Source organism: Hemitrygon akajei, chromosome 3 (assembly GCF_048418815.1).
Source record: "Hemitrygon akajei chromosome 3, sHemAka1.3, whole genome shotgun sequence".
NCBI lineage: Eukaryota > Metazoa > Chordata > Chondrichthyes > Myliobatiformes > Dasyatidae > Hemitrygon > Hemitrygon akajei.
The window spans coordinates 1229083-1256695 of record NC_133126.1 but is presented as its reverse complement, the minus strand read 5'-3'; the positions used below and the strand labels follow the sequence as shown (position 1 = coordinate 1256695).

The 27613-nt window shown below is 43.0% G+C and overlaps 1 protein-coding gene and 1 long non-coding RNA gene across 6 annotated transcripts in view; one reads left to right on the top strand and one right to left on the bottom strand.

Moving 5' to 3' along the window:
* mlh3 (mutL homolog 3 (E. coli)) overlaps positions 1-27613 on the top strand; it is a 106153-nt gene that overhangs the window by 64426 nt on the left and 14114 nt on the right. For 3 of the 5 annotated variants that reach the window (XM_073039125.1, XM_073039126.1, XM_073039123.1), the window contains 5 exons: positions 1156-1264; positions 2464-2617; positions 18525-18554; positions 19087-19165; positions 21435-21586. In XM_073039125.1, the coding sequence (XP_072895226.1) occupies positions 1156-1264; positions 2464-2617; positions 18525-18554; positions 19087-19165; positions 21435-21586 (524 nt within the window). Of the gene's footprint in view, positions 1-1155; positions 1265-2463; positions 2618-18524; positions 18555-19086; positions 19166-21434; positions 21587-27613 lie in introns of those variants that run through there. The other 2 variants (XR_012098152.1, XM_073039127.1) reach the window with 2 other exon arrangements.
* On the bottom strand, positions 218-27459 carry LOC140724694 (uncharacterized). The gene is made up of 3 exons (XR_012098155.1): positions 27307-27459; positions 18981-19173; positions 218-875 (listed from the first exon to the last, which is right to left on the bottom strand). It is a non-coding gene; the product is annotated as an uncharacterized lncRNA (long non-coding RNA).

The window sequence follows — 27613 nt, the reverse complement described above, 5'->3', positions numbered from 1 at the left end:
AACCCTGAAAGCACACTTAATGATTCAGGAACAGCTTCTTCCCCTCTACCCTTCGATTTCTGAATGGACATTGAACTCATGAACACTACCTCACTTTTTCTCTTTTTTTTTTGCACTACTTTATTTAACTTAACTATTATATATTTACTGTGTTACGGATTCAAGCAACAATAAATATATGAGTTAGGCAGGGGTTTTTATAACAAATAACACGTTTATTAAACACTGAAAACAAACCCCCCCAAAAGTAAACAAAACACTAACGTAACTGGAAATCAGCTGCTGTGCGGCAGCTTAAACAGTTCTTAAAGCCATGAAGCTTAAACAGTTCTTAAAGCGATGTTGCAAAAACAGTTCTTCAAAGTAGTATTGCCAAAAGTTCAAAATGCTCACAGTCCATTTAAGGGAGAGACTTTTTAAGACGATTTAAATTCTCTTTCACGTCGTGTTGCTTCGGTTCCCAAGATCGAACTTTTTCCCACGAAGATGGAAATGAAACGGCTTAAAGGCACTGACCTTTCCTTTACAAAACTGTTCCCAATCCTTTCTGCTATTTCACAGGGATTAACACGAGAACAGTCAACGAATTCCTTCCGAATAAGAATCAAACAAGGTCGAACCTGTTTCACCGTCGAAATCGATTCTCCTCGATCTTTTAACTCCCGAACTCCGATCTTCACTCTCCACTGATTCTCAACTAGCAGTATTATAAAGAAACTGCTGGCAATGACCCTTTAAACTTTAGGCATTAGATAAAACTTCATCTTTCAACTAAACTGGGTCATAACATTAAATCACGCAGTGGCATGAAGTCAACGTGGCAAATCCAGCCACGAACTGCCCCTCCTCACAGGGAGGGGTCTTCCTTTTATACCCTGTAAAAAAACAAAAAAAAACAAAAACCTGTTATATTACCTCTACTGGCGGGAAAATGACGTCACTCCACCATCACAAGACCATTACCTCAAGTCCAGTATAGCTTCAACCCCAGTCACGTGACAAGGGTACCACTGTCACGTTCCACGGGTACGTAACAACTGATATTAACAAATTTCACAACATATGCCAGTAGATATTAAATCTGATTCTGATTCTGAGTGGGGTCATCTAGACTGGCAGCCCACTGCAGTATCTGACAGCTCCTTCTTTCTGCAGGTAGCTTTGAGACAGTGCCGGGGACTTCGAGCCATAGGAGGCTGTGCACCTCTACAGTATGTCCACCAATTGAGATAAGCTGCACCCAGCACGAGACTGCACTTCTGCGGTTAGTCCCAGGCTGACAGGGTTCCTTTCTGTGAAAGAGTGCTGTGCATCAGAAATAGTCTAGTACTAGCGAGGAGGGGTGTGGGGTGGAGCTAGGCAGAGCTGCAAGCTAGAGTTGGGGGATTCCCACTTTACTCACTGTCCAGACGTATAGACCTTCTGGGCCTTGAATTCCCCCCCCCCCCTTTTACAAGACCCCCAACATCTCCAGGCAACATCTCTCTTTCATCAAGTTCAATTCTGTCTCTTATCTCCCAGTCCTATCCTCGTTCCTTGGAGCTACGTCGTTCTGCAAGTCTCTGCAATCCATCATTCGGGGGTCTTGATACAGGCCTTCTAACATAGAAACATAGAAAACTACAGCACAATACAGGCCCTTTGGCCCACAAAGTTCTACCTTAGAAATTACTAGGCTTACCCATATCCCTCTATTTTTCTAAGCTCCATGTACCTATCCAAAAGTCTCTTAAAAGACCCTATCGTATCTGTGTGGATAAATTCAGCCTGCTGATGCCAGTGGGAATGACTGAACTGAGAACAAACTGATGGCTTAAAAATGGTCATGGGTTCTATAGGAATACCCAGGGATTGCAACATTAAGTTAGAAGAAAAATTTGGATAGGTACATGTTTGGGAAGGGTATGGAGGGCTATGGTACAGGTTGATGGGACTAGGCAGATGAATAGTTCTGCATGGACTACATGGGAGGGAGGGCTATTTCTGTACTGCAATGCTCTGAAGCTAAAAGACATAAGAGCAGAATTAGGCCATTCAGCCCATCGAATCTCATATTCCATTTAATAATAACTGATTTATTTTGCCTTTCAACCCCATTTTCTGCTTTCTCCCCATAATCTTTGCCACCCTTTCTAAGTACTTATAAACCATTGTTTTAAATATACTCAATGCCTTAGCCTCCACAGCTGTCTGTGGCAATGAATTATACTGATTCACCGCCCCCTGGCAAAAGAAAATCCTCCTAATCTCTGTTCTAAATGGACACTCCTCTATTCTGAGGCTGTGCCCTCTGGTGCTAAACTCCCCCACTATAGCAAATATCATCTTCATGTTCAGTCCATCTAGGCCTTTCAATATTCATTGTGTAAGGGTTTGAGATTACTGGGGCAATGAAGGCTGAGACTGGGGTGCTTCTGGGGCATTGGGCAGCATTGTTCACAAGTTTCTGTTTGTTCCCAACAGGGTGTATTGGAAGCAGTTAGAGGCTGCTGGTGTACAGGTGGAGTTCAGAGATAAGGGAGGTTCGGAGGTTCTGATCAGGAAGGTGCCAGCGTGTTTCATAGAGAGAGAAGCAACTGAGATTCGAAGAGGACGACAGCCTGTCACTCAAGTCATTCTCCAGGCAAGAATTAAAGTTAATAGGAGAAAAATTTCTTCAGCCAGAGGGTGGTAAATCTGTGGAATCATTGCCACAGACAGCTGTGGAGGCAAAGTCCTTGAGTATATGAGAAGCAGAAATGGACAGGTTTGTGATTAGTCAGGACATCCAAGGTTATCGAAGGCTTTCGATGTTTCAGAAAGGATAGGGAGGGAGGCAAAAGAGGTGGGGACGTGGCACTGTTGATCAAAGATAGTGTCACGGCTGCAGTAAAGGTGGACGCCATAGAGGGATTCTCTATGGAGTCTCTGTGGGTGGAAGTTAGGAATAGGAAGGGGTCAATAACTCTACTGGGTGTTTTTTTTAATATAGACCACCCAATAGTAACAGGAACATCGAGGAGCAGATAGGGAGACAGTTTCTGGAAAGGTTCATCCCAGTTTGGCAAAAGAATAAACCAAGGAAGGTAGTGCACCCGTGGCTGACAAGGGAAATTAGGGATAGTATCAAGTCCAAAGAAGAAACATACAAATTAGCCAGAAAAAGTGGCACACCTGAGGACTGGGAGAAATTCAGAGTCCAGCAGAGGAGGACAAAGGGCTTAATTAGGAAAGGGAAAAAAGATTATGAGAGAAAGCTGGCAGGGAACATAAAAACTGACTGCAAAAGCTTTTATAGATATGTGAAAAGAAAAAGATTGGTTAAGACAAATGAGGGTCCCTTACAGTCAGAAACAGGTGAATTGATCATGGGGAACAAGGACGTGGCAGACCAATTGAATAATAGAAACATAGAAAATAGGTGCAGGAGTAGGCCATTCGGCCCTTCGAGCCTGCACCGCCATTCAGTATGATCATGGCTGATCATCCAACTCAGAACCCTGTACCTGCTTTCTCTCCATACCCCCTGATCCCTTTAGCCACAAGGGCCATATCTAACTTCCTCTTAAATATAGCCAATGAACCGGCCTCAACTGTTTCCTGTGGCAGAGAATTCCACAGATTCACCACTCTCTGTGTGAAGAAATTTTTCCTCATCTCGGTCCTAAAAGGCTTCCCCTTTATCCTTAAACTGTGACCCCTTGTTCTGGACTTCCCCAACATCGGAAACAATCTTCCTGCATCTAGCCTGTCCAATCCCTTTAGAATTTTATATGTTTCAATAAGATCCCCCCTCAATCTTCTAAATTCCAGTGAGTATAAGCCTAGTCGATCCAGTCTTTCTTCATATGAAAGTCCTGCCATCCCAGGAATAAATCTGGTGAACCTTCTCTGTACTCCCTCTATGGCAAGAATGTCTTTCCTCAGATTAGGGGACCAAAACTGCACACAATATTCTAGGTGTGTCTCACCAAGGCCTTGTACAACTGCAGTAGAACCTCCCTACTCTTGTACTCAAATCCTTTTGCTATGAATGCCAATATACGATTTGCTTTTTTCACGGCCTGCTGTACCTGCATGCCCACTTTCAATGACTGGTGTACAATGACACCCAGGTCTCGTTGCATCTCCCCTTTTCCTAATCAGCCACCGTTCAGATAATAATCTGTTTTCCTGTTCTTGCAACCAAAGTGGATAACTTCACATTTATCCACATTAAATTGCATCTGCCATGAATTTGCCCACTCACCTAACCTATCCAAGTCACCCTGCATCCTCTTAGCATCCTCCTCACAGCTAACACCGCCGCCCAGCTTCGTGTCATCCGCAGACTTGGAGATGCTGCATTTAATTCCCTCGCCTAAATCATTAATATATATTGTAAACAACTGGGGCCCCAGCACTGAGCCTTGCGGTACCCCATTAGTCACTGCCTGCCATTCTGAAAAGGTCCTGTTTACTCCCACTCTTTGCTTCCTGTCTGCCAACCAATTCTCTGTCCACATCAATACCGTACCCCCAATACCGTGTGCTTTTGTTGGGGAAGTCCAGAACGAGGAGTCACAGTTTAAGGATAAAGGGGAAGCCTTTTAGGACCAAGATAAGGAGAAACTTCTTCACACAGAGAGTGGTGAATCTGTGGAATTCTCTGCCACAGGAAACAGTTCAGGCCAGTTCATTGGCTGTATTTAAGAGGGAGTTAGATATGACCCTTGTGGCTAAAGGAATCAGGGAGTATGGAGAGAAAACAGGTACAGGGTTCTGAGTTGGATGATCAGCCATGATCATACTGAATGGCGGTGCAGGCTTGAAGGGCCGAATGGCCTACTCCACCTATTTTCTGTTTCTATGTAGGGGTAATAACAACAGGGTTGTTGTGGTGGGGATTTTAATTTCTCAAATATTGACTGGCATCTCCCTAAAGTGAGGGGTTTAGATGGGGTGGAGTTTGTCAGGTGTGTTCAGGAAGATTTCTTGACACAATATGTAGATAAGCCTACAAGAGGAGAGGCTATACTTGATCTGATATTGGGAAATAAACCTGGTCAGTGGGAGAGCATTTTGGAGATAGTGATCACAATTCTATCTCCTTTACCATACCGTTGGAGAGGGATAGGAACAGACAAGTTAGGAAAGCGTTTAATTGGAGTAAGGGGAACTATGAGGCTATCAGGCAGGAACTTGGAAGCATAAATTGGAAACAGATATTCTCAGGGAAACGTATAGAAGAAACATGGCAAATGTTCAGGGGCTATTTGCATGGGGTTCTGAGTAGGTACCTTCCAATGAGACATGGAAAGGATGGTAGGGTACAAGATCTGTGGTGCACAAAGGCTGTTGTAAATCTAGTCAAGAAGAAAAGAAGAGCTTACGAAAGGTTCAAAAAACTAGGTAATGATATGAATCTAGAAAATTATAAGGACAGCAGGAAGGAGCTGAAGAATAAAATTTGGAGAGCTGAAGGGGCCATGAGAAGGCCTTGACGGACAGGATTAAGGAAAACCCCAAGGCATTCTACAAGTATGTGAATAGCAAGAGGATAAGATGTGAGAGAATAGGACCAATCAAGTGTGACAATGGAAAAGTGTGTATGGAACCGGAAGAAATAGCAGAGGTACTTAATGAATACTTTGCTTAAGTATTCACTACGGAAAAGGATCTTGGTGGTTGTAGGGATGACTTGCAGTAGACTGAAAAGTTTGAGAATGTAGATATTAAGAAAGGATGTGCTGGAACTTTTGGAAAGCATCAAGTTGGATAAGTCACAGGGACCGGAGGGGATGTACCCCAGGCTACTGTGGGAAGCGAGGGAGGAAATTGCTGAGCCTCAGGCAATGATCTTCACATCATCAATGAGACGGGAGAGGTTCTGGAGGATTGGAGGGTTGCAGATGTTGTTCCCTTATTCAAGAAAGGGAGTAGAAATATTCCAGGAAATTATAGGCCAGTGAGTCTTACTTCAGTGATGGAGAAGATCCTGAGATGCAGAATTTATGAACATTTGGAGAGGCATAATATGATTAGGAATAGTCAGCATGGCTTTGTCAAAGGCAGGTCATGCCTTACAAGCCTGATTGAATTTTTTGAGGATGTGACTAGACACATTGTTGAAGGTAGAGCAGTAGTTGTAGTGTATATGGATTTCAGCAAAGCATTTGATAAGGTATCCTGTGCAAGGCTTATTGAGAAAGTAAGGAGGCATGGGATCCAAGGGGACATTGCTTTGTGGATCCAGAACTGGCTTGCCCACAGAAGGCAAAGAGTGGTTGTAGATGGGTCATATTCTGCATGGAGGCTGCTGACCAGCGGTGTGCCTCAGGGATCTGTTCTGGGACCCTTACTCTTGGTGATTTTTATAAATGACCTGGATGAGGATATGGAGGGATGGGTTAGTAAGTTTGCTGATGACACAAAGGTTGGGGATGTTGTGGATAGTATGGAGGGCTGTCAGAGGTTACAATGGGACATTGATAGGATGCAAAACTGGGCTGAGAAGTGGCAGATGCAGTTCAACCCAGATAAGTGTGAGTTGGTTCATTTTGGTAGGTCAAATATGATGGCAGAATATAATATTAATGGTAAGACTCTTGGCAGTGTGGATGATCAGAGGGATCTTGGGGTCCAAGTCCATAGGACACTCAAAGCTGCTATGCAGGTTGATTCTGTGGTTAAGAAGGCATACGGTGTATTGGCCTTCATCAATCGTGGGATTGAGTTTAAGAGCCGAGAGGTAATGTTGCAGCTATATAAGACCCTGGTCAGACCCCACTTAGAGTACTGTGCTCAATTTTGGTCGCCTCACTATAGGAAGGACGTGGAAACCATAGAAAGGGTGCAGAGGAGATTTTCAAGCATGTTGCCTGGATTGGGGAGCATGCCTTATGAGAACAGGTTGAGTGAACTCTGCCTTTTCTCCTTGGGGCGACGGAGGATGAGAGGTGACTTGATAGAGGTGTACAAGATAATGAGAGGCATTGATCGTGTGGATAGTCAGAGGCTTTTCCCCAAGGCTGAAATGGCTAGCACGAGAGGGCATAATTTTAAGGTGCTTGGAAGCAGATACAGAGGAGATGTTGGGTAAGTTTTTTACACAGAGAGTGGCGAGTGCATGGAATGGGCTGCCAGCGGCAGTGGTGGAGGCAGAAACGATAGGGTCTTTTAAGAGACTCCTGGATGGCTACATGGAGCTTAGAAAAATAGAGGGCTATGGATAAAGCCTAGATTGTTCTAAGGTAGGGACAGCTTTGTGGGCCAAAGGGTCTGTATTGTACTGTATGTTTTTTCTATGTTTCTGTGTTATGGCGAGAAGGCAGGAGAATGGGGTTCAGAGGGACAATAAATCATCCATGATGGAATGATGGAGCAGACTTCCTGGGCAGTTTTGTTCAGGAACTGAAGCTGCAGCTTGATGACATTCAGCTCATATGGGAGTCTGAACAAATAATAGATAAGAGCTGTAGGAAGGCACTTTCACCCAAAGGTTGCTTGAGGAGGCAGAAGGTGACTGTAAAGGAGAAGGAAGGGAAATGAGCAGCCAATGCAGAATGCCCTGTGGCTGTTCCTCTCACTAATAAGTATATTGTTTTGGACACTGTTGAGGAGGACAACCTACTGTGAGGGGTGGGGGAGGGGGGGTGCGGGGGTGGAGCTGAAGCGACCAGGTCTCTGGTTCTGTGGCTCAAAATAGAAGAGAGGTGAAGAGGGCTGCAGTAGTGAGAAGAGATTCTAGAGTTTGAGGAATAGAGAGACTCGGATGGTATTTTGCCTCCCAGGTGCCAGGCTAAGCAATGTCTTGGATTGGGTCCATGGCATTCTAAAGGAGGAGGGTATATATTAGCACCGTTGACATGGGCATGGAAAGATGAAGAGGTCCTGAAGACAGAATATAGGGAGTTAGACAGAAAGCTAAAAAAGCAGGACCACCAGGGTAGTAATCTCTAGATTGCTGTTTGTGCTATGTGCCAGTGAAGGTAAGAATAGGAGCATTTGGCAGGTAAATGCGTGGTTGAGGAACCAGTGCAGGGGGCAGGGGTTCAGAGTTCTGGATCATTGAGATCTCTTCCAGGGAAGATACAACCTGTACAAAAGGAATGGATTACACCTGAAACTGAGGGGGATCAGTATCTTTGCAGGTAGGTTTGCAAGAGCTATTTCGGAGGCTTTAAACTAATTTGGTAGCGGGGGTGCAACTGGAGTGACAGTGCTAAGGTTGGGGCAGTTGGTTTAAAAATTGAGGTAGTGTAAAGTAAGGCTGTAAGCAGGCTGTTGATAGGGCAAAATTGCAGTCAACGCAATGAGTTGCAGTGTAGAAGGGGTCAAAATTGAAATGGGAGATGAATACAGGACTGAGGGTGCTACAGTATATGCAATAAGACCATAAGGTATAGGAGCAGAAGTAGGGCATTCAGCCCTTCGAGTCTGCTCCGCCATTCAATCATGGCTGATCCAATTCTTCCAGTCATCCCAACTCCCCTCCCTTCTCCCCATAGCCTTTGATGCCCTAGCTAATCAAGAACCTATTTATCTCTGCCTTAAATGCACCCAATGACTTGGCCTCCACAGCCATTCATGGCAACAAATTCCACAGATTTACCACCCTGTGGCTAAAGTAATTTCTCCGCCTCTCTGTTCTAAATGAAAGTCCTTCAATCCTGAAGTCTTGCCCTCTTGTCCTAGACTCCCCTACCATGGGAAATAACTTGGGCATATCTAACACGAGGAAATCTGCAGATGCCTGAAATTCAAGCAACACACACAAAAAATGCTGGTAGAATGCAGCAGGCCAGGCAGCATCTATAGGAAGAAGCACAGACGACATTTCGGGCCAAGACCCTTCGTCAGGACTGACTGAAAGAAGAGATAGTAAGAGATTTGAAAGTGGGAGGGGGAGGGGGGAGATCCAAAATGATAGGAGAAGACACGAGGGGGGAGGGATGAAGCCAAGAGTGCAAAAGTTGATTGGCAAAAGGGATACACAGCTGGAGAAGGGAAAGGATCATGGGATGGGAGGCCTAGGGAGAAAGAAAGGGGGAGAGGAGCACCAGAGGGAAATGGAGAGCAGGAAAGGAGTAATTGTGAGAAGGGCAGAGAGAGAAAAAAGGAGGGGAGGGGATAATAATTAAATAAGGGATGAGGTAAGAAGGGGAGGGGGCATTAATGGAAGTTAGCGAAATCAATGTTCATGCCATCAGGTTGGAGGCTACCCAGACGGAATATAAGGCGTTGTTCCTCCAACCTGAGTGTGGCTTCATCCTGACAGTAGAGGAGGCCATGGATAGACAGGTGTGGCCTTCTATATATTGGTGAGACGCGACACAGACTGGGAGACCATATAACACCTACGCTCTGTCTGCCAGAGAAAGCAGGATCTCCCAGTGGCCACACATTTTAATTCCACATCCCATTCCCATTCTGATATGTCTGTCCATGGCCTCCTCTACTGTCAAGATGAAGTCACGCTCATTTCATTCCTGGAATCATTCTCGTGAATCTTCTCTGAACCGTCTTCAATGTTGGTATATCCTTTCTAAAATAAGGAGCCCAAAACTGCACACAATACTCTTAAGAGTGGTCTCATGAGTGCCTTATACAGCCTCAACATTACATCCCTGCTCTTATATTCTGTACCTCTAGAAATGAATGCCAATATTGCACTTGCCTTCTTCACCACTGACTGAACCTGGAAGTTAACCTTTATTGAATTGACTATATTTCTTACATCCTTCACATAGATGAAGAGTAAAAATCTTTACGTTATGTCTCGGTCTAAATGTGCAATGTGCAATCATAATAATTTATAATAAATAGGATGGTCAGTTTAATATAGAGTACACTCTATCAGCGTGAGTTAATCAGTCTGATGGCCTGGTGGAAGAACCTGTCGCGGAGCCTGTTGGTCCTGGCTTTTGTGCTGCGGTACCATTTCCCGGATGGTAGCAGCTGGATAGATTGTGGTTGGGGTAACTCAGGTCCCTAATGATTCTACAGACCCTTTTTACACACCTGTCCTTGTAAATGTCCTGAATCATGGGAAGTTCACAACTACAGATGCACTGGGCTGTCCACACCACTCTCTGCAGAGTCCTGCAATTAAGGGAGGTACAGTTCCCATAGCAGGCAGTGATGCAGCCGGTCAGGATGCTGTCAATTGTGCCCCTGCAGAAAGTTCTTAGGAATTGGGGGCCCATACCAAACTTCCTCAACTGTCTGAAGTGAAAGAGGTGCTGTTGGTATTCTGCACAAGGACTCCCAAATCCCCTTTGCATCTCTGCATTTTGAATTTGTTCCCCATCTAAATAATAGTCTTCCCATTTATTTCTTCCGCCAAAGTGCATGACGATACACTTTCCAACATTGTATTTCATTTGCCACTTCTTTGCCCGTTCCCCTAAACTATCTAAGTCTCTCTGCAGGCTCTCTGTTTCTTCAACATCACCTGCTTCTCCATCAATCTTTGTATCATCGGCAAATTTAGCTACAAATCCATTAATCCCATGGTCCAAGTCATTGATATACATCATAAAAGGTTGCAGTCCCAACACCGATAGCTGTGGAATTCCACTGGTAACCGACAGCCAGCCAGAATAAGATTCCTTTATTCCTATTCTCTGCTTTCTGCCGATCAACCAATGCTCCACCCATGCAAGTAACTTCCCTGTAATTCCATGGGCTCTCATATTGCTAAGCAGCTTCCTGTGTGGCACCTTGTCAAAGGCCTTCTGAAAATCCAAGTTCACCACATCTACTGCATCTCCTTTGTCTACCCTGCTTGTAATTTCCTCAAAAAACTCCATAATCTTATCCCGAACTATCGATTCCAACAACTTTCCAACCACTAATGTCAGGCTAACAGATCTATAGTTTCCTTTCTGTTGCCTCCCACCCTTCTTAAATAGTGGAGTAACATTTGCAGTTTTCCAGTCATCCAAAACAATGCCAGAATCTATCGATTCTTGAAAGATCATTGTTAATGCCTCTGCAATCTCTCCAGCTACTTCCTTCAGAACCCGAGGGTGCATTCCTGTGGAAGAAATTTTGTTACTAGCTAGATACTAAGGGGTTATAGAGTTTTTTTTCTTCACAGCAGTGTTCTGTACTTGAACTGTGGAAGAAAATACCCAGAGCTGACATGGTACTGAGCAAGGAAGGGTTAATCATCTTCAAATGTAAAATCAAAGTCTACTGTGACTAATGTACTCTGTGCTGCTGACAATGTGCCTTTCAGTCAGGCTGATTAAAATAACTATGTATGTATTTGTTGTTCTAAGAATCATCACATGTCTGATATACTCTTTTGAGAAATTAACACTGAAGTAAATGTGTAACTGCTCAAGGACATGTCCTGCAAATTGCTACTCAGCAGAACTGCCATTGAAGTTCCTCCTGATTTATGTGTTTTTCTCTCGTATGCTTGGGATATAAATAAGAGCGTGACCCATTGTCAGATGGTGTCTTGGAACTCCGCTTTTAGGAGGATGAACTCTCCATGATATCATGTTACAATAAAGACTGGCGATCTCCCTTTGTGTCCGAGTAATACCTTTTCCACAACAATTCCAGCAAGTCCAGGAGATTTATCCACCCTCAGACCATTAAGCTTCCTGAGCACCTTCTTAGTCGTAATTTTCACTGCATGTACTTCACTTCGCCGACACTCTTGAATGTCCGGTATACAGCAAATTACTTCCACTGTGAAGACTGATGCAAAATACGCATTCAGTTCCTCTGTCATCTCTGCATCTCTCATTATAATATCTCCAGTGTCATTTTCTATTTGTCGTATATCTACCCTCAACTCTCTTTTACCCTTTATATACTTAAAAAGGCTTTTAGTATCTTCTTTGATATTAGTCGCTAGCTTCCTTTCATAATCCATCTTTTCCTTCCTAATAACCTTCTTAGTTTCCTTCTACAAGGTTTTAAAGTCTTTATAATCCTCTATCTTGCAACTAGCTTTGGCTTCATTGTATGCACTCTCTTTTGATTTTACTTTGGCTCTGACTTCACTTTTCAGCCACAGTAGTGTCCTCCTCCTATTCAAAAATTTCTTCTTATTTGGAATATGTCTGTCTTGCACTTCCCTCATTTTTCACAGAAACTCCAGCCATTTCTGCTCTACTGTCCTTCCTGCTAGTGTCCCTTTCCAGTCAACCTTGGCCAGTTACCCTCTCATGCTATTGTAATTTCCTTTATTCCACTGAAATACTGACACATTGGAATTTAGTTTCTCCTCAAATTTCAAAGTGAACTCGATCATATTGTGATCACTTTTCCCTAAGGGTTTCTTAACGATATGCTCTCTTTATCATCTCTGGATCGTTGCACAACACCTAGTCCAGCACAGCCGATCCCCCAGTGGGCTCAATAACAAGCTGTGCTAAAAAGCCCTCCCTTAGATATTCTACAGATTCTCTCTCTTGAGGTCCAGTACTGGCCTGGTTTTCCCAATCCACTTTCATGTTAAAATCCCCAGTGATTATCATGATATTGTCCTTCTGACATGCCTTTTCTATCTCCTTCTGTAATTTGTAATCCACATCCTGGCTGCTGTTTGGAGCCCTGTATACAACTGTCATTAGGGTTCTTTTACCCTTGCTGTTTCTTAACTCAACTCATGGAGACTCTACACCTTCCAATCCCATGTTATCTCTTTCTTATACACAGGGCCACACCACTCCATCTGCCTACTAACCTATCTTTCTGATACACCGTATATCCTTGGACATTCAGCTCCTAATGGCAGCCATCCTCTAGCCAAATTTCAGAGATGGCCACAATGTCATGCCAATCTGTAGCTGAATTTCAAGATCGTCCAGTTTATTTCTTATGTTGCGTGCATTCAAATATAACACTTTCAGTTCAGTATTTGCTGCTTTCTGTTTTAACTGCACCATGTCTCTATTGCCCTGTAACTCATCCCACTGGCTGTGATTATGCCTCATCTCCTGCCTGGCCTTTCTATCATCTCTGTTGCACGCTATCTTTGATTGGTTTCTGTTTTTCCCTTTCTCAGCCGTATCACTGTGGTTCCCATCCCCCTGCCAAATTAGTTTAAACCCTCCCTAATAGCTCTATTGAACATTCCTGCTAGGATATTGGACCCCTTTGGGTTCAGGAATAACACATCCTTTTTTACAGGTCATCCCTCCCCCAGAAGAGGCCCCAGTGATCCAGGAACCCGAAGCCCTGATAGATAACGTAGCACAGGTAGAGATTGACAGGTAGAATGTTGTGAGCATCCTTGAATTGTAGCTAAAGGAAGATTGATGGCTCTGGGTCTGTACTCGCTGGAATTTAGAAGAATGAGGGGTGTTCTCATTGAAACCTTTCAAATGTTGAAAGATCTAGACTGAGTAGATGTGGAAAGGATGTTTCCCATGGTGGGAGAGTCTTGGACAAGAAGGCACAGTCTCAGGATAAGACCATAAGTCATAGGAGTAGAATTAGGCCATGTGGCCCATTGAATCTGCTCTGCCATTCAATCATAGCTGATCCTTTCTTTCTATCTCCTCCTCAACCCCAGTTCCCGGCCTTCTCCTCGTAACCTTTGATGCCATGTCCAATCAAGAACCTATCAACCTCTGCCTTAAATACACCCAATGACCTGCCCTCCACAGCTGTATGTGGCAACAAATTCCTCAAATTCACCGTCCTTTGGCTAAAGAAGTTTCTCTACATCTTTGTTTTGAAGGGGTGCCCCTCTGTCCTGAGGCTGTGCCCTCTTGTCCTATACTCTCCCACCATGGGAAACATCCTTTCCACATCTACCCTGTCTAGGCCTTTCAACATTTGAAAGGTTTCAATGAGATCCCCCCTCATTCTTCTGCATTCCTGCGAGTACAGATCCTGAGCCATCAAACATTCCTGATCACGATAACACTTTCATTCCTGGAATCATCCTTGTGAACCTCTTCTGGACCCTTTCCAACGCCAGCACATCTTTTCTTAAGATTAGGGGCCCAAAACTGTTCACAATACTCAAGGCGAGGCCTCACCAGTGCTTTATAAAGCCTCAGCATCACATCCTTGCACCTGTATTCCAGACCTCTTGAAATGAATGCTAACAAGGCATTTGCTTTCCTCACCAACGACTCAACTTGCAAGTTAATCTTCAGGGTGTTCTGCACAAGGACTCCCAAAACTCTCTGCATCTCAGATTTCTGAATTTTCTCCATTTAGAAAATAGTCTGCACATTTATTTCTACTACCAAAGTGCATGACCATGCATTTTCCAACATTATATTTCATTTGCCACTTTCTTGCCCATTCTCCTAATCTGTCTAAGTCGTTCTGCATTTTACCTGTTTCCTCAATACTACTTGCCCCTCCAGCAATCTTCGTATCATCTGCAAACTTGGCAACAAAGCCATCTATTCCATCAACTAAGTCATTTATATAGAACATAAAAAGAAGTGGTCCCAACACTGACCCCTGTAGAACACCACCGGTCACCGGCAGCCAACCAGAAACGGGTCCTTTTATTCCCATTCGCTGCCTCTTACCAATCAGCCAGTGGCTCTAACCATGTTTGTAACTTTCCTATAATACCATGGGCTCTTATCTTGGTAAGCAGCTTCATGTGTCAAAGGCCTTCTGAAAGTCCAAATATACAACATCCACTTCATCCCACTTGTAATCTCTTCAAAGAACTTCCAACAGGTTCATCAGGCAGGATTTTCCCTGAAGGAAACCACACTGACTTTGTACTATCTTGTCTTGTGTCACCATGTACTCCATCACCTCATCCTTAACAATTGACTCTTAACATCTTCCCAACCACTGAGGTCACACTAACAGGTCTTTCCTTTCTGCTGCCTTTTGCCTTTCTTAAAGAGTCGAGTGACATTTGCAATTTACCAGTGGTCTGGCACCATGCCAGAGTCCAATGGTTTTAGAAAGATTATTACTAGTATCTTCACAATCTCTACTACTACCTCTTTCATGTACCCTTGGGTCTTTCAGCTTTTTGAGCACTTTCTTTCTTGTGATAGTAACTGCACCAACTTCTCTTCCCTCACACTCTTCAACATCTGGCATTCTGCTAGTGTCTTCCACAGTAAAGACTGACGCAAGGTACTCATTCAGTTCATCAGCCATCTTCTTACCCACTATTATTTCTCCTTCTTCATTTTCTAGTGGTCCTATATCCACTTTAATTTCTCTTTTACTTTTAGCATACTTGAAAAAACTTTTACTATCAACTTTGATATTATTTGCTAGCTTGCTTTAATATTTCATCTTTTCCCTTCTAATTTTTAAAAATTGCTCTCTGTAGGTTTTTAAAAACTTCCCAATCCTCTATCTTCCCACTAATTTTTGCTTTGTTGTATGCCCTTTCTTTTGCTTTTACAATAGCTTTGACTTCCCTTGTCAGCCATGGTTGTGCTATTTTACCATTGGAGTATTTCTTCATTTTTGGAATACATATATCCTGGACCTTCCTCATTTTTCCCAGAAATGCACACATTGCTGCTCTACTGACATCCCTACCAACAGTTCCTTCCAGTTTACTTTCACCAATTCCTCTCTCAGAGCACTGAAATTTCCCTTACTCCACTGAAATACTGCTACATCATACTTTACTTTCTCCTTCTCAGATTTCAAGTTGAACACAATCACATTGTGATTACTGGTTCCTAAGGGTATTTTTTTTTACCTTGAGCTCCCTAATTGCCTCTGGTTCATTACATAACACCAAATCCAATTTAGCTGATCCCCTAATAGGCTCAACGACAAACTGCTCTAAAAAATTTATCTCTTTGGCATTCAATAAACTCACTCTCTTGAGATCCATTACCAACCTGATTTTCCCAATCTCCCATGACTACCATAACATTGCCCTTTTGACTCGCCTTTTCTATTTCCTTTTGTAACCTGTGGTCCACCTCTAAGCCACTGTTGAGAGGCCTGTATATAACTGCCATCAACATCCTTTTACCCTTGCAGTTTCTTAACTCAACCCACAAGGATTCAACATCTTCCAATCCTATGTCACATCTTTCTACTGATTTGATGCCATTCTTTACCAGTAAAACCACGCCACCCCCTCTGCCTATCTTTCTATCTCTGATATAATGCGTGACCTTGGACATTCAACTCCAAACTACAACCATCCTTCAGCCATGATTCAGTGATGGCCACAACATCATACCTGGCAATCTGTAATATTGAAATAAGATCATCCACCTTATTTCTTATACTACGCACATTTAGATACAAGACCTTGAGTACTGTACTTGCCATCCTTTCTGATTCTTCATCCCTAATGATTTGATACTCAGCTGTTGCTGCAACTAAGTCCTATCACCTGCCTGCCCTTCCTGACAATCTGACTGCATGCTATCTTTACTTTTTTTTTAACCATCCATCCTATCCTGAGTCCCTTCACTCCAGTTTCCACCCTCTGCCAAATTAGTTTAAATCCTCCCCAACAGCTCTAACAAACCTGCCCACGTGAATATTGGTCCCTCCCAGGTTCAGGTGCAACTCGTCACTTTTGAATAGGTCATATCTCCTCCAGAAGAGATCCCAATTATCCAAGAACCTGAAGCCCTGCCCCCTGCACCAGCTTCTCAGTAAAATCATCCTGTTTCTATCCTGCCGCGCATGGCACTGGCAGCAATCCAGAAATTATTACCTGGGAGCTCCTGCTTCTCAGTTTTCTACCTGGCTTTCTAAATCCTCTTTTCAGAACCTCATTACTTTTTCTTCCTATGTCATTGGTACCAATATGTACTAATTCATCTGGCTGTTCTCCTTCCCTCTCCAAAATGTTGTGGACATGATCTGAGACATTCCTGACCCTGGCATCTGGGAGGCAACATTCCATCCGGGTGTTCCGTTCATGTCCACAGAATCTCCTGTCTGTTCCCTTCACTATCAAGTCCCCTATCACCGCCTCTCTCTCCCTTCTGCACCATGGACCCATGCCCAGTGGCTGTAACCTGGACACCGTAGCATTCTCCCAGGAGGTCATCCCCCACAAAAGTATCCAAAGCAGTATACTTGTTTTTGAAGGGAATGGCCACAGAGGTGCTCTGTTCTAACTGCCTATTTCCATTTCTCCTGACAGTCGCCCAGCTACTCACCTCTTGCATACTTAAGGCAGAGTTTGATAGATCCTTGCTTGGGTAGGGCATTAAGGGATACGGGGAGAAGACAGGAGATTGGGGTTGAAAGGAAAATTGGATCTGCCATGATGATATGGCAGAGCAGGCTCGATGGGCCAAATGACCTAATTCTGCTCCTTTATCTTATGGAAAAGCCGGAATGCAAAGGTAAGCTAGCTAACAATATTAAAGAGAAAAAAAAAATAATTGGATAGGTATATGGACAGGAAAGGAATGGAGGGTTATGGGCTGAGTGCAGGTAGGTGGGACTAGGTGAGAGTAAGCATTCAGCACGGACTAGAAGGGCTGAGATGGCCTGTTTCTGAGATGGTGCTGTAACTGTTATATGGTTATAATACCAAAGGTTTCTCCAGATATATATAGTGTGAAAAAGAGGCAAGAGTGGATATCAGACCACTGGAAAACAATGTTGGGAAGGCAGTAATGGGGGCAAGGAAGTGGTGGAAGAACTGAATATGTGTTTTGTATCAGTCTTCACTGTGGAAGAAGCTAGCACTATGCCAGAAGTTCGAGACTGTCGGGGCAGAAGTGAGTGAAGTTGCCATTACTAGGGAGAAGGCTTTTAGGAAACTGAAAGGTCTGTAGGTAGATAAATTTATATTATAAATGAAGGATTACAGCTGTGAACTTAATCTCCAAGGATACACATTGTGTACAGACCCCCAAACAGTAGTAAGGATGTGGTCTACAAATGACAATGGGAGATAGAAAATGTATGCCTAAAGGGCAATGTTACAATTGTCATGAGGGTTTTCAATATGCAGGTAATTTTAGAACATGAGATTGGTGCTGGATTCCAAGAGGATGAATTTCTGAAATGCCTACAAGATGGATTTTTAGAGCAGCTCGTGGTTGAGTCCACTAGGGGATTAGTTATTCTGGATTGGATATTGTCCAATGAACCACAATTGATTAGAGAGCTTGCAGTAAGAACCCTTGGCAAAAAGTGATCATAATATGATTGAATTTACCCTGAAATCTGAGGAGAGGCTAAAGTAAGAAGCTAAAAGAGTATATCAGTATTACAGTGGAGTAAAGGGAATTACAGCAGCATGAGAGAGCATTTTGGCCAAAATTGATTGGAAATGAACACTGGCAGGGATGATGGCAGAGCAGCAATGGATGAAATTTCTGGAAGCAATTCAGAAGGCACAGGATATATACTGTACATCCCAAAAAGGAAGAGGTATTCTAAAAGCAAGATGACACAACTGAAGTCAAATCCAACATAAAAGCCAATGAGAGTCCAGTGTATGGTCTGAGATATCGGCCCAGTGTACGGCTTGAGATCACAGCCCAGTGTATGTTTTGCAATTGAGTTTGTGTTGAACTGGGTTGTTATCATGGCAGTTATGGAGTGCTGCTGATATTCATGCATTCTATCCCTGCTTTCTGAACCATTTCTTCTCTCTACACTTACAGGAGTTTCTCAGAGAACAGATTGAGGTGAGTGCTCACTCAGTAAGGTAAGTGTAATGGGAATGGGTGGCTTCATGGCTCCAGGCAGAGCACAGTTCAAAGTAAAGTTTTACTAAAGTACACGTGTCACCATATAAAACCCTGAGGTTCATTTTCTTGTGGGCATTCACAGTAATTACAAATAAACATAATAGAATCAATGAAAGCCCACCTACAACTGATGAACAAACAACCAATGTGCAGAAGACAATAAACTGTTCAAATGCAAAAAGAAAAATATAACAATAAATAAACAACAAAAATTGAGCGCATGAGATGAAGAGCCGTTGAAAGTGAGGTTGTGGGAACAGATCGGTGATGGGTGAGTGAAATGTACATGTGAACTGAGGGAGTGTGTGCTATTGGCAAATCCATACCAGTGATGTTAAACGGGGTATGAGTGAGTGGATTTACTTCACCATCCATCAGCATGCTGTTGGCGGGGTGTGTTTGTTCTCCCGCAGTGGTGGCACAGCCATGTCTCTCAGTAAATCCAGGCCTCTGCCACTTCTGTGCTCAGGTGCTTCAGTCGACGGGAGGATTCCAGGGTGTGTTGTCACGTACTGTGCTAAAGGTGCTCTCTTCGCAGGCCTGCCACGGTGAGTCACTGTGAAATGGGGAGCAGAGAAAGAGAACTTATTGATCAAAATAAATGTTATTCGTAATAAAACAGGGAGGAATTAGAGCACCAGGTCAGAAAGTGGAGGGATGGAGGGGAAAGTAGATGTCAGGGCCAGTAAACAGGCAGGGGCAAAGTAATAAGTACTCCAGGACAGATGGTTTGAAGTGTGTGTATTTTAATGCTAGGGGTATTACGGGTAAAGGTGATAAACTTAGAGCATATCAGGACATGGTACTATGATGTGGTGGCCATTACAGAGACTTGAGGGAGGGTCAGGAATGTGTATTTAATGTCCCAGGGCTTTTATGTTTTAGAAAAGATAAAGAGGGGGTTAAAAGGGTGGGGGGGGGGGGTGCGGAGTTACACTACTAATCAGGAACAATATCACAACTACACTCTGAGGGAACATAATGAAGGACTCATCCACAGAGTTTATGTGGGTAAAACTCAAAAATAGGAAGGTTGCATGAATAAAATCTTCTTGGGCTTCCAGTTAGGTACAGGTATTGATTTTAACTGAAGTTTCAATGACAAATTTTGCCATCTTGATCAGTGCTGATGCCTGGGCAGGTCGACTCCAGTGGTAATATATACCCCTGTCATCTGTCCCACCTGATTGACCCAATTTCCAGTGAATACAGATTCAATAGACCCAGTATCCAATGAATACAGAGCTAATGACCCAATCTCTTCCCATCCCTCAGTCTTGCCATCCCAGTAGATACAGAGCTAATAGACCCAATCTCCAGTGAATACAGATCTTAGGTCCAGTCTCCAGTGAATGCAGATCTAATAGACCTAATCTCTCCCTATCTCTCGGTACTGACATTCCAATTAATACAGAGCTAATAGACCCAATTTCCAGTGAATACAGATCTTAGACCAGGGATGGCTAACCTATGGCGCATGTGTCAAAAGTGGCGCATTGCACCCTAGTGATAATAATAAAAAAGTAAGCCTACTCATGCAAAAAGTATTAACCAAAAACTGATTTGTAGAAAAAAAATCTATAACAGGAATTCAAGTAGCTTAGAGATAGAAATGGGTTTTACTGAGAATAAATCTAAAGCTTAGCAATTATTTTTATTGATGTTATTATTTCGTGCACATCTTTTGGTGAATGTTATCTTCTTTCACGTTTATCTGTTTTCAATTTTAAAAAATTCAGTGAGTCAAACTAGGAAAGAAGGACTTTTGTTCTGCAGTCATTCCATAACTGTTCAATACACTTTTGATACATGTTTGATCCTGAGGCGCCAGGTGCCTGCATCAACGGTGCGTTGCAGGTTTTTGCCAGTCTACAATTGGCACTCATGCACTACGGAGTTGTGCTTTGTTTGTCCTTTGTGAACATTTGAAGTTTTGTACTTTTTCGAAAATTAAACCTTGTTTTTACATTCAGTTACCCATCACAGTGCAAAAGAAAAGCAGGGAGTAATAGTAAGCGTGAATTCAATGAATAGTGGGAAAATGAGTTCTTATTTATAGTGGGTCCGTCAGGAAAACCATTATGCACTGTTTGTGAAAACACTTTCTCACATAATAGAAGACATGATCTTAATAAACACTATAAAACACAACATCAGACTGAAATAGAAGGAAAACTGAAGCTAGTGCTTGGGTCTGAGTTATGGAAAGGATATGTGATTAAGAAAAAGGAAGAAATCAAAAGAAGACAAAATATATTTGTTAACAGTCTCACTAAGGTAAATAATGTTTATCTTGTTTTTATATTAAATCAATATATATTGTAAAAATGCTAAATATGTCTATATTAACATATTTTTACAAAAATTGAATGGGGGTACAAGAGTTGTATGGCGCATCTGAACCTGTGCATGAAAAAATTGACGTATGGAATGTAAAAAGGTTGGCCACCCCTGTCTTAGACCCAGCCTCCAGTAAATACAGATATTAGGTTCAATCTCCAGTGAATACAAATCTTAGACCCAATTTCCAATGAATAAGGATCTTAGATCCAACCTCCAGTGAATAGATCCAATCTCTCCGTATCCCTCAGTCCTGCCACCCCAGGAATTAAACGAGTTAACTTTTGTTGCACTGTCTCCATGACAAGCAAACCTTCCTCAGACAAGGAGTCTAAAGCTCTAAAGGAGGTCCCACCAATGGCCCATCTACCTCAGCAAGATATCCTCTTCTCAAACCCTTCTGCAATTGAGGCCAATGTACTACTTGCTGCACCTGGACACCTGCATTCAGATAATTTGTCTCTGTAATGTTGATAGGAGCAGTGAAGTTTGGGGATACACTGAGTGTGGACGAGTGTAGGAGCCTCATCGACTCGCTGGCCAGCTGCCACCTGCCGTTCCAGTGTGCTCACGGACGACCCTCCATGCACCCTCTGGCAGATCTGGATCATCTGAATATTGACCAAGAGGTATAGGACTCCCACCCAGTACGGTATCCTGCAAATCATTATCTTTCTCAGGGTGTGCAATGCAATATTCAGCCAGCACTTTGTGCACTGTTCCATGCACATCACAGTATGAGTGCAGCACTACACATATGGTATGGGTAACTGTTCTGTGCTGTGTAGTACATGGGGTAATGTGTGTGAATGGCTTTACACACCATATAAACATAACTTGTTATATGCAGGGTAATGTGTTGTAAAGGGTAAAGTTATAGTGGCATAATAAACATGTACGTCTGTGTTATACATCTGTACCCATGCTTGTGACTGGCAGAGTAACAGTTAACAGTCTGAAAATGACCTAGAAATTGGTGGAGCTGTAGATGGCAAAGGACACAACACATCATAGATCAGCTGGGAAGTTGGTTGTAGCAGATTGAATTTAACCCAGACACATGAGGTGATACACTTGGGAGAGTCAAATTCGGTTAGGACAGGTAGAATAAGTGGCAGGGGGCTGAGGAGAGTTGAAGACAAATGAGCTCAGGGCATGGATCAACACCTGGAATTATGACATTGTAGCCATTAGTGAGACTTGGTTTCAGGAGGGGCAGGACTGGCTGCTCATTATTCCAGGGATCCATTGTTATAAACGTGACAGAGCAGGAGGGATTAAAGGTGGAGGGGTGGCATTACTAGTTAAGGAAAATGTCATCAGGACAGACTGGAGAACTTGAGTAGTGAGGTGCTATGGGTAGAACTGAGAAATAAGAAAGGTATGACCACATTATTGAGGCTGTACTGCAGAGGAACAGCAGTTCTAGGCATTCAGAGAAACAAACTTGTAACGAGATTGCAGACTGTTGCAAGAAATATAGGCTTGTTATGTAGGTAATTTTAACTTTCCACACATGGACTGGGGACTCATACTGTAAAACGACTAGATGGGATAGAGTTTGTCAAATATGTTCAGGAAAGTTTCCTTCATCAGTATGTCCGAATGAGAGAGCATGCGATAATCAATCTGCTGTTAGGGAGTGAGACTGGGAAGTTTGTGTAGGAGAACACTTTGCGTCTAGTGACCACAATGCCATGACTTTCAAAGTAAGTATGTAAAAAGATAGGTCTGGTTCACAGGCTGAGATTCTAAGTTGGAGTAAGGCCAGTTTTGATGTATTACAAATGATCTGGCAAGAGTGGATCAAGAGGTGGTTTCTGGTAAGGTGGACAGTGAGGCTATCATGGTTTACAGAGGGATCAGCATTTGCTGGAAAAATGGCAGATGGAATTTAATGCAGACAAATGAGAGGTTTCAACCAGGGTAGGGCACTGAGGAGTGATAGAACAATGGGATCTGGGAAAACAGGTACGTAATTCATTGAAAGTGGCGTCACAGGTAGGGTCATGAAAAAAGCTTTTGGCACATTCACTTTCATAAATCAAAGTAATCAGTACAGGAGATGGGATGTGATTAAGTTGTTGAGGCCTAATTTGGAGTATTGTGTGCAGTTTTGATCACAAAAAAGACAAGGGAGCTGGATAAGGCTATTCAGCCCATCAAATCTCTACCATTCCATCATGGCTGATCCCAGTTCCCACTCAACCCCATACACCTGCTTTTTCACCATTACTTTTGATGCCTTGACCAATCAGAAAACTTGTATGCTTTAAATATACCCACGGTCTTGGCCTCCACAGCTGTCTGTTGCAGTGCATTTCACACATTTACTGCTCTCTAGCTAAAATAATTCCTCCTTACCTCTGTTCTAAAGGGTCACCCGACAATTTTGAGTCTATGCCCGCTAGTTCTGGACACACCCACCATAGGAAACATCCTCTCCACATCCACATTATTTAGTCCTTTCAACATTCGATAGGTTTCAATGAGATACTTCTGCACTCAGAATCAGAATCAGGTTTATTATCACCGACGTGAGTGTTCCTGTGAGTACAGGCCAAAAGCTGCCAAATGCTCCTCTTATGTTAACTCCATTCTCTGAATCATCCTTGTGAACCTTCTCTAGAATCTCTCCAATGAAAAGAAATCCTTTCTGTGATATGGGGCACAAACCTGTTCACAATACTCCAAGTGTGGCCTGACTCATGGCTTATAAAGTCTCAGCATTACCTCCTTGCTTTTATATTCTTTTCCCCTTGAAATAAATGCCAACATTGCATTTGCCTTCTTTACAACAGACTCAACCTGTAAATTAACCGTCTGGGAGTCTTGCATGAAGACTCCTAAGTCCGTTTGCATCTCTGATGTTTGAATTTTCTCCAGTTTAGGTAATAGTCTGCACTTTTGTTCCTTTTACCAAAATGCATTATTATACATTTCCCAACACTGTATTCCATCTGCCACTTTTTTGCCCATTCTTCCAACTTCAAGTCAAGTCACTTTTATTTCTTAGGAGCTGCAGCTGGATGCTCTTGTGCAGGTGTCATTGTCAGGGAGACCGAAGGGAGACCTCCCACATCCTGCAAGAGGAGTATTCCAACATCCTGCCTGGCATTCTCTCTAAACTTACTAGTTAAAAAAGAAATTGAATGAGAAAAAAACAACAACAACTTACCGGAACCTACCCTCGCCTCTGCCTGTTCACGCCGAAACCTGTTGAGCCAAAGCTGTCCCACTCTGACTCAGTCCAGTCCGACAATGGCCGCTTCACTAGACTAACTTTTATAGTGCGCTAGCTGACCGGCTGTCTTCAGCTCCTCCGCTCTCAATTGGCTGGCCGTTTAAAAAACTGAAAAAGCCTGTGAATCCTCTCCTTCTCAAGCTCTAACAACTTGAAAAACTATAACGGATTTGTCAGGCAAGATTTCCCTTTATAGAAACTAAGCTGATTTTGACTTATTTTATCATTAGTCTCCAAGTACCCCTAAACCTTATCCTTAATAATGGATTCCAACACTTTTCCAACCACTGAGGCTAACATAAACAAGGTTGAAAGAATGCAGAGAAAATATAAAAGGATGATGCTGGGTCTGAAGGACCTGAGCTATAAGGAAAGATTGAATAGGTTAGGACTGTATTCTTTAGAACGTAGAAAATTGAGAGGAGATTTGATAGAGTTATACAAAATTTTGAGGGGTATAAGTCGAGTAAATGCAGGCAGGCATTTTTCACTGAGGTTGGGTGCGACTACAACCAGTGGTCATGGCTTAAGTGTGATAGGTGAAAAGTCTGAGGGGAAGTTTCTTCAGTCAGGGGGTCATGAGAGTGTGGAATGAGCTGCCAGCACAAATAGTGCATTGCAAGCTTGTTTTCAAAGTTTAAGAAAAGTTTGGATAGGCATATGGATAGGTGGCGTTTTAAATAGTAAGCATTTAAAGATCGCATGGATGAACTACAACAATTGTTCATCCCAGTTTGGCAAAAGAATAAACCAGGGAAGGTAGTGCACCCGTAGCTGACAAGGGAAATTAGGGATAGTATCAAGTCCAAAGAAGAAACATATAAATTAGCAAAAAAAAAGCGGCACACCTGAGGACTGGGAGAAATTCAGAGACCAGCCAAGGAGGACAAAGGGCTTAATTAGGAAAGGGAAAAACGATTATGAGAGAAAGCTGGCAGGGAACATAAAAACTGACTGTAAAAGCTTTTATAGATACGTGAAAAGAAAAAGATTGGTCGAGACAAATGTAGGTCCTTTACAGTCAGAAACAGGTGTATTGATCATAGGGAACAAAGATATGGTAGACCAATTGAATAACTACTTTGGTTCTGTTTTCACTAAGGAGGACATAAATAATCTTCCGGAAATAGTAAGGGACCGAGGGTCTAGTGAGATGGAGGAACTGAGGGAAATACATGTTAGTAGGGAAGTGGTGTTAGGTAAATTGAAGGGATTAAAGGCAGATAAATCCCCAGGGCCAGATGGTCTGCATCCCAGAGTGCTTAAGGAAGTAGCCCAAGAAATAGTGGATGCATTAGTGATAATTTTTCAAACCTTAGATTCTGGATTAGTTCCTGAGGATTGGAGGGTGGCTAATGTAACCCCACTTTTTAAAAACGGAGGGAGAGAGAAACCGGGGAATTATAGACCGGTTAGTCTGACATTGGTGGTGGGGAAAATGCTAGAGTCGGTTATCAAAGATGTGATAACAGCACATTTGGAAAGAGGTGAAATCATCGGACAAAGTTAGCATGGATTTGTGAAAGGAAAATCATGTCTGATGAATCTTATAGAATTTTTTGAAGATGTAACTAGTAAAGTGGATAGGGGAGAGCCAGTGGATGTGGTGTATTTAGATTTTCAAAAGGCTTTTGACAAGGTCCCACACAGGAGATTAGTGTGCAAACTTAAAGCACATGGTATTGGGGGTATGGTATTGATGTGGATAGACAATTGGTTGGCAGACAGGAAGCAAAGAGTAGGAGTAAACGGGACCTTTTCAGAATGGCAGGCAGTGACTAGTGGGGTACCGCAAGGCTCAGTGCTGGGACCCCAGTTGTTTACAATATATATTAATCATTTAGGCGAGGGAATTAAATACAGCATCTCCAAGTTTGCGGATGACATGAGCTGGGCGACGGTGTTAGCTGTGAGGAGGATGCTAAGAGGATGCAGGGTGACTTGGATAGGTTAGGTGAGTGGGCAAATTCATGGCAGATGCAATTTAATGTGGATAAATGTGAGGTTATCCACTTTGGTTGCAAGAACAGGAAAACAGATTATTATCTGAACGGTGGCCGATTAGGAAAAGGGGAGATGCAACGAGACCTGGTTGTTATTGTACACCAGTCATTGAAGGTGGGCATGTAGGTACAGCAGGCGGTGAAAAAGGCAAATGGTATGTTGGCATACATAGCAAAAGGATTTGAGTACAGGAGCAGGGAGGTTCTACTGCAGTTGTACAAGGCCTTGGTGAGACCGCACCTAAAATATTGTGTGCAGTTTTGGTCCCCTAATCTGAGGAAAGACATTCTTGCCATAGAGGGAGTACAGAGAAGTTTCACCAGATTGATTCCTGGGATGGCAGGACTTTCATATGAAGAAAGATTGGATCGACTAGGCTTATACTCACTGGAATTTAGAAGATTGAGTGGGGATCTTATTGAAACGTATAAAATTCTAAAGGGATTGGACAGGCTAGATGCAGGAAGATTGTTTCCGATGTTGGGGAAGTCCAGAACGTGGGGTCACAGTTTAAGGATAAAGGGGAAGCCTTTTAGGACCGAGATGAGGAAAAACTTCTTCACACAGAGAGTGGTGAATCTGTGGAATTCTCTGCCACAGGAAACAGTTGAGGCCAGTTCATTGGCTATACTTAAGAGGAAGTTAGATATGGCCCTTGTTGTTAAAGGGATCAGGGGGTATGGAGAGAAAGCAGGTACAAGGTTCTGAGTTGGATGATCAGCCATGATCATACTGAATGGCGGTGCAGGCTCGAAGGGCTGAATGGCCTACTCCTGCACCTATTTTCTATGTTTCTATGTTTTTAGTGAGGGAGACCACCAAGGGTCCTATGACAACTCTGGAGGAATTAAAAGCTTCAGTGGCTGAGACGGGAGAGAATGCGCATAGAACAACTGTTGCCCGGGTCTTCACCAATCGCCGCTTTATGGAAGGGTGGCAAAGGAAAAGCCACTGTTGGGAAAAAAAACACATGAAATCTCGGCTAGAGTTTGTCAGAAGGCATGTGGGAGACTCTGAAGCCAGCTTGAAGAAGGTTCTATGGTCTGATGAAACCAAAATTAAGCCAAACACCACACATCATCAAAAACACACCATCCCTACCGTGAAGTATGGTGGTGGCTGCATCATGCTGTGGGGATGGTTCACTGCAGCAGGCCCTAGAAGGCTTGTGAAGGTAGAAGGTAAAATGAATGCAGCAAAATACGGGGAATCCTGGAGGAAAACCTGATCGAGTCTGTAAGAGAACTGCAACTTGGGAGAAGATTTATTTTCCAGCAAGACAGTGATCCCAAACATAAAACCAAAACTACACAGGAATGGCTTAAAAACAACTAAGTTAATGTCTTGAGGTGGCCAAATCTGAGTCCAGACCTCAATCCAATTGAGAATTTGTGGCTGGACTTGAAAA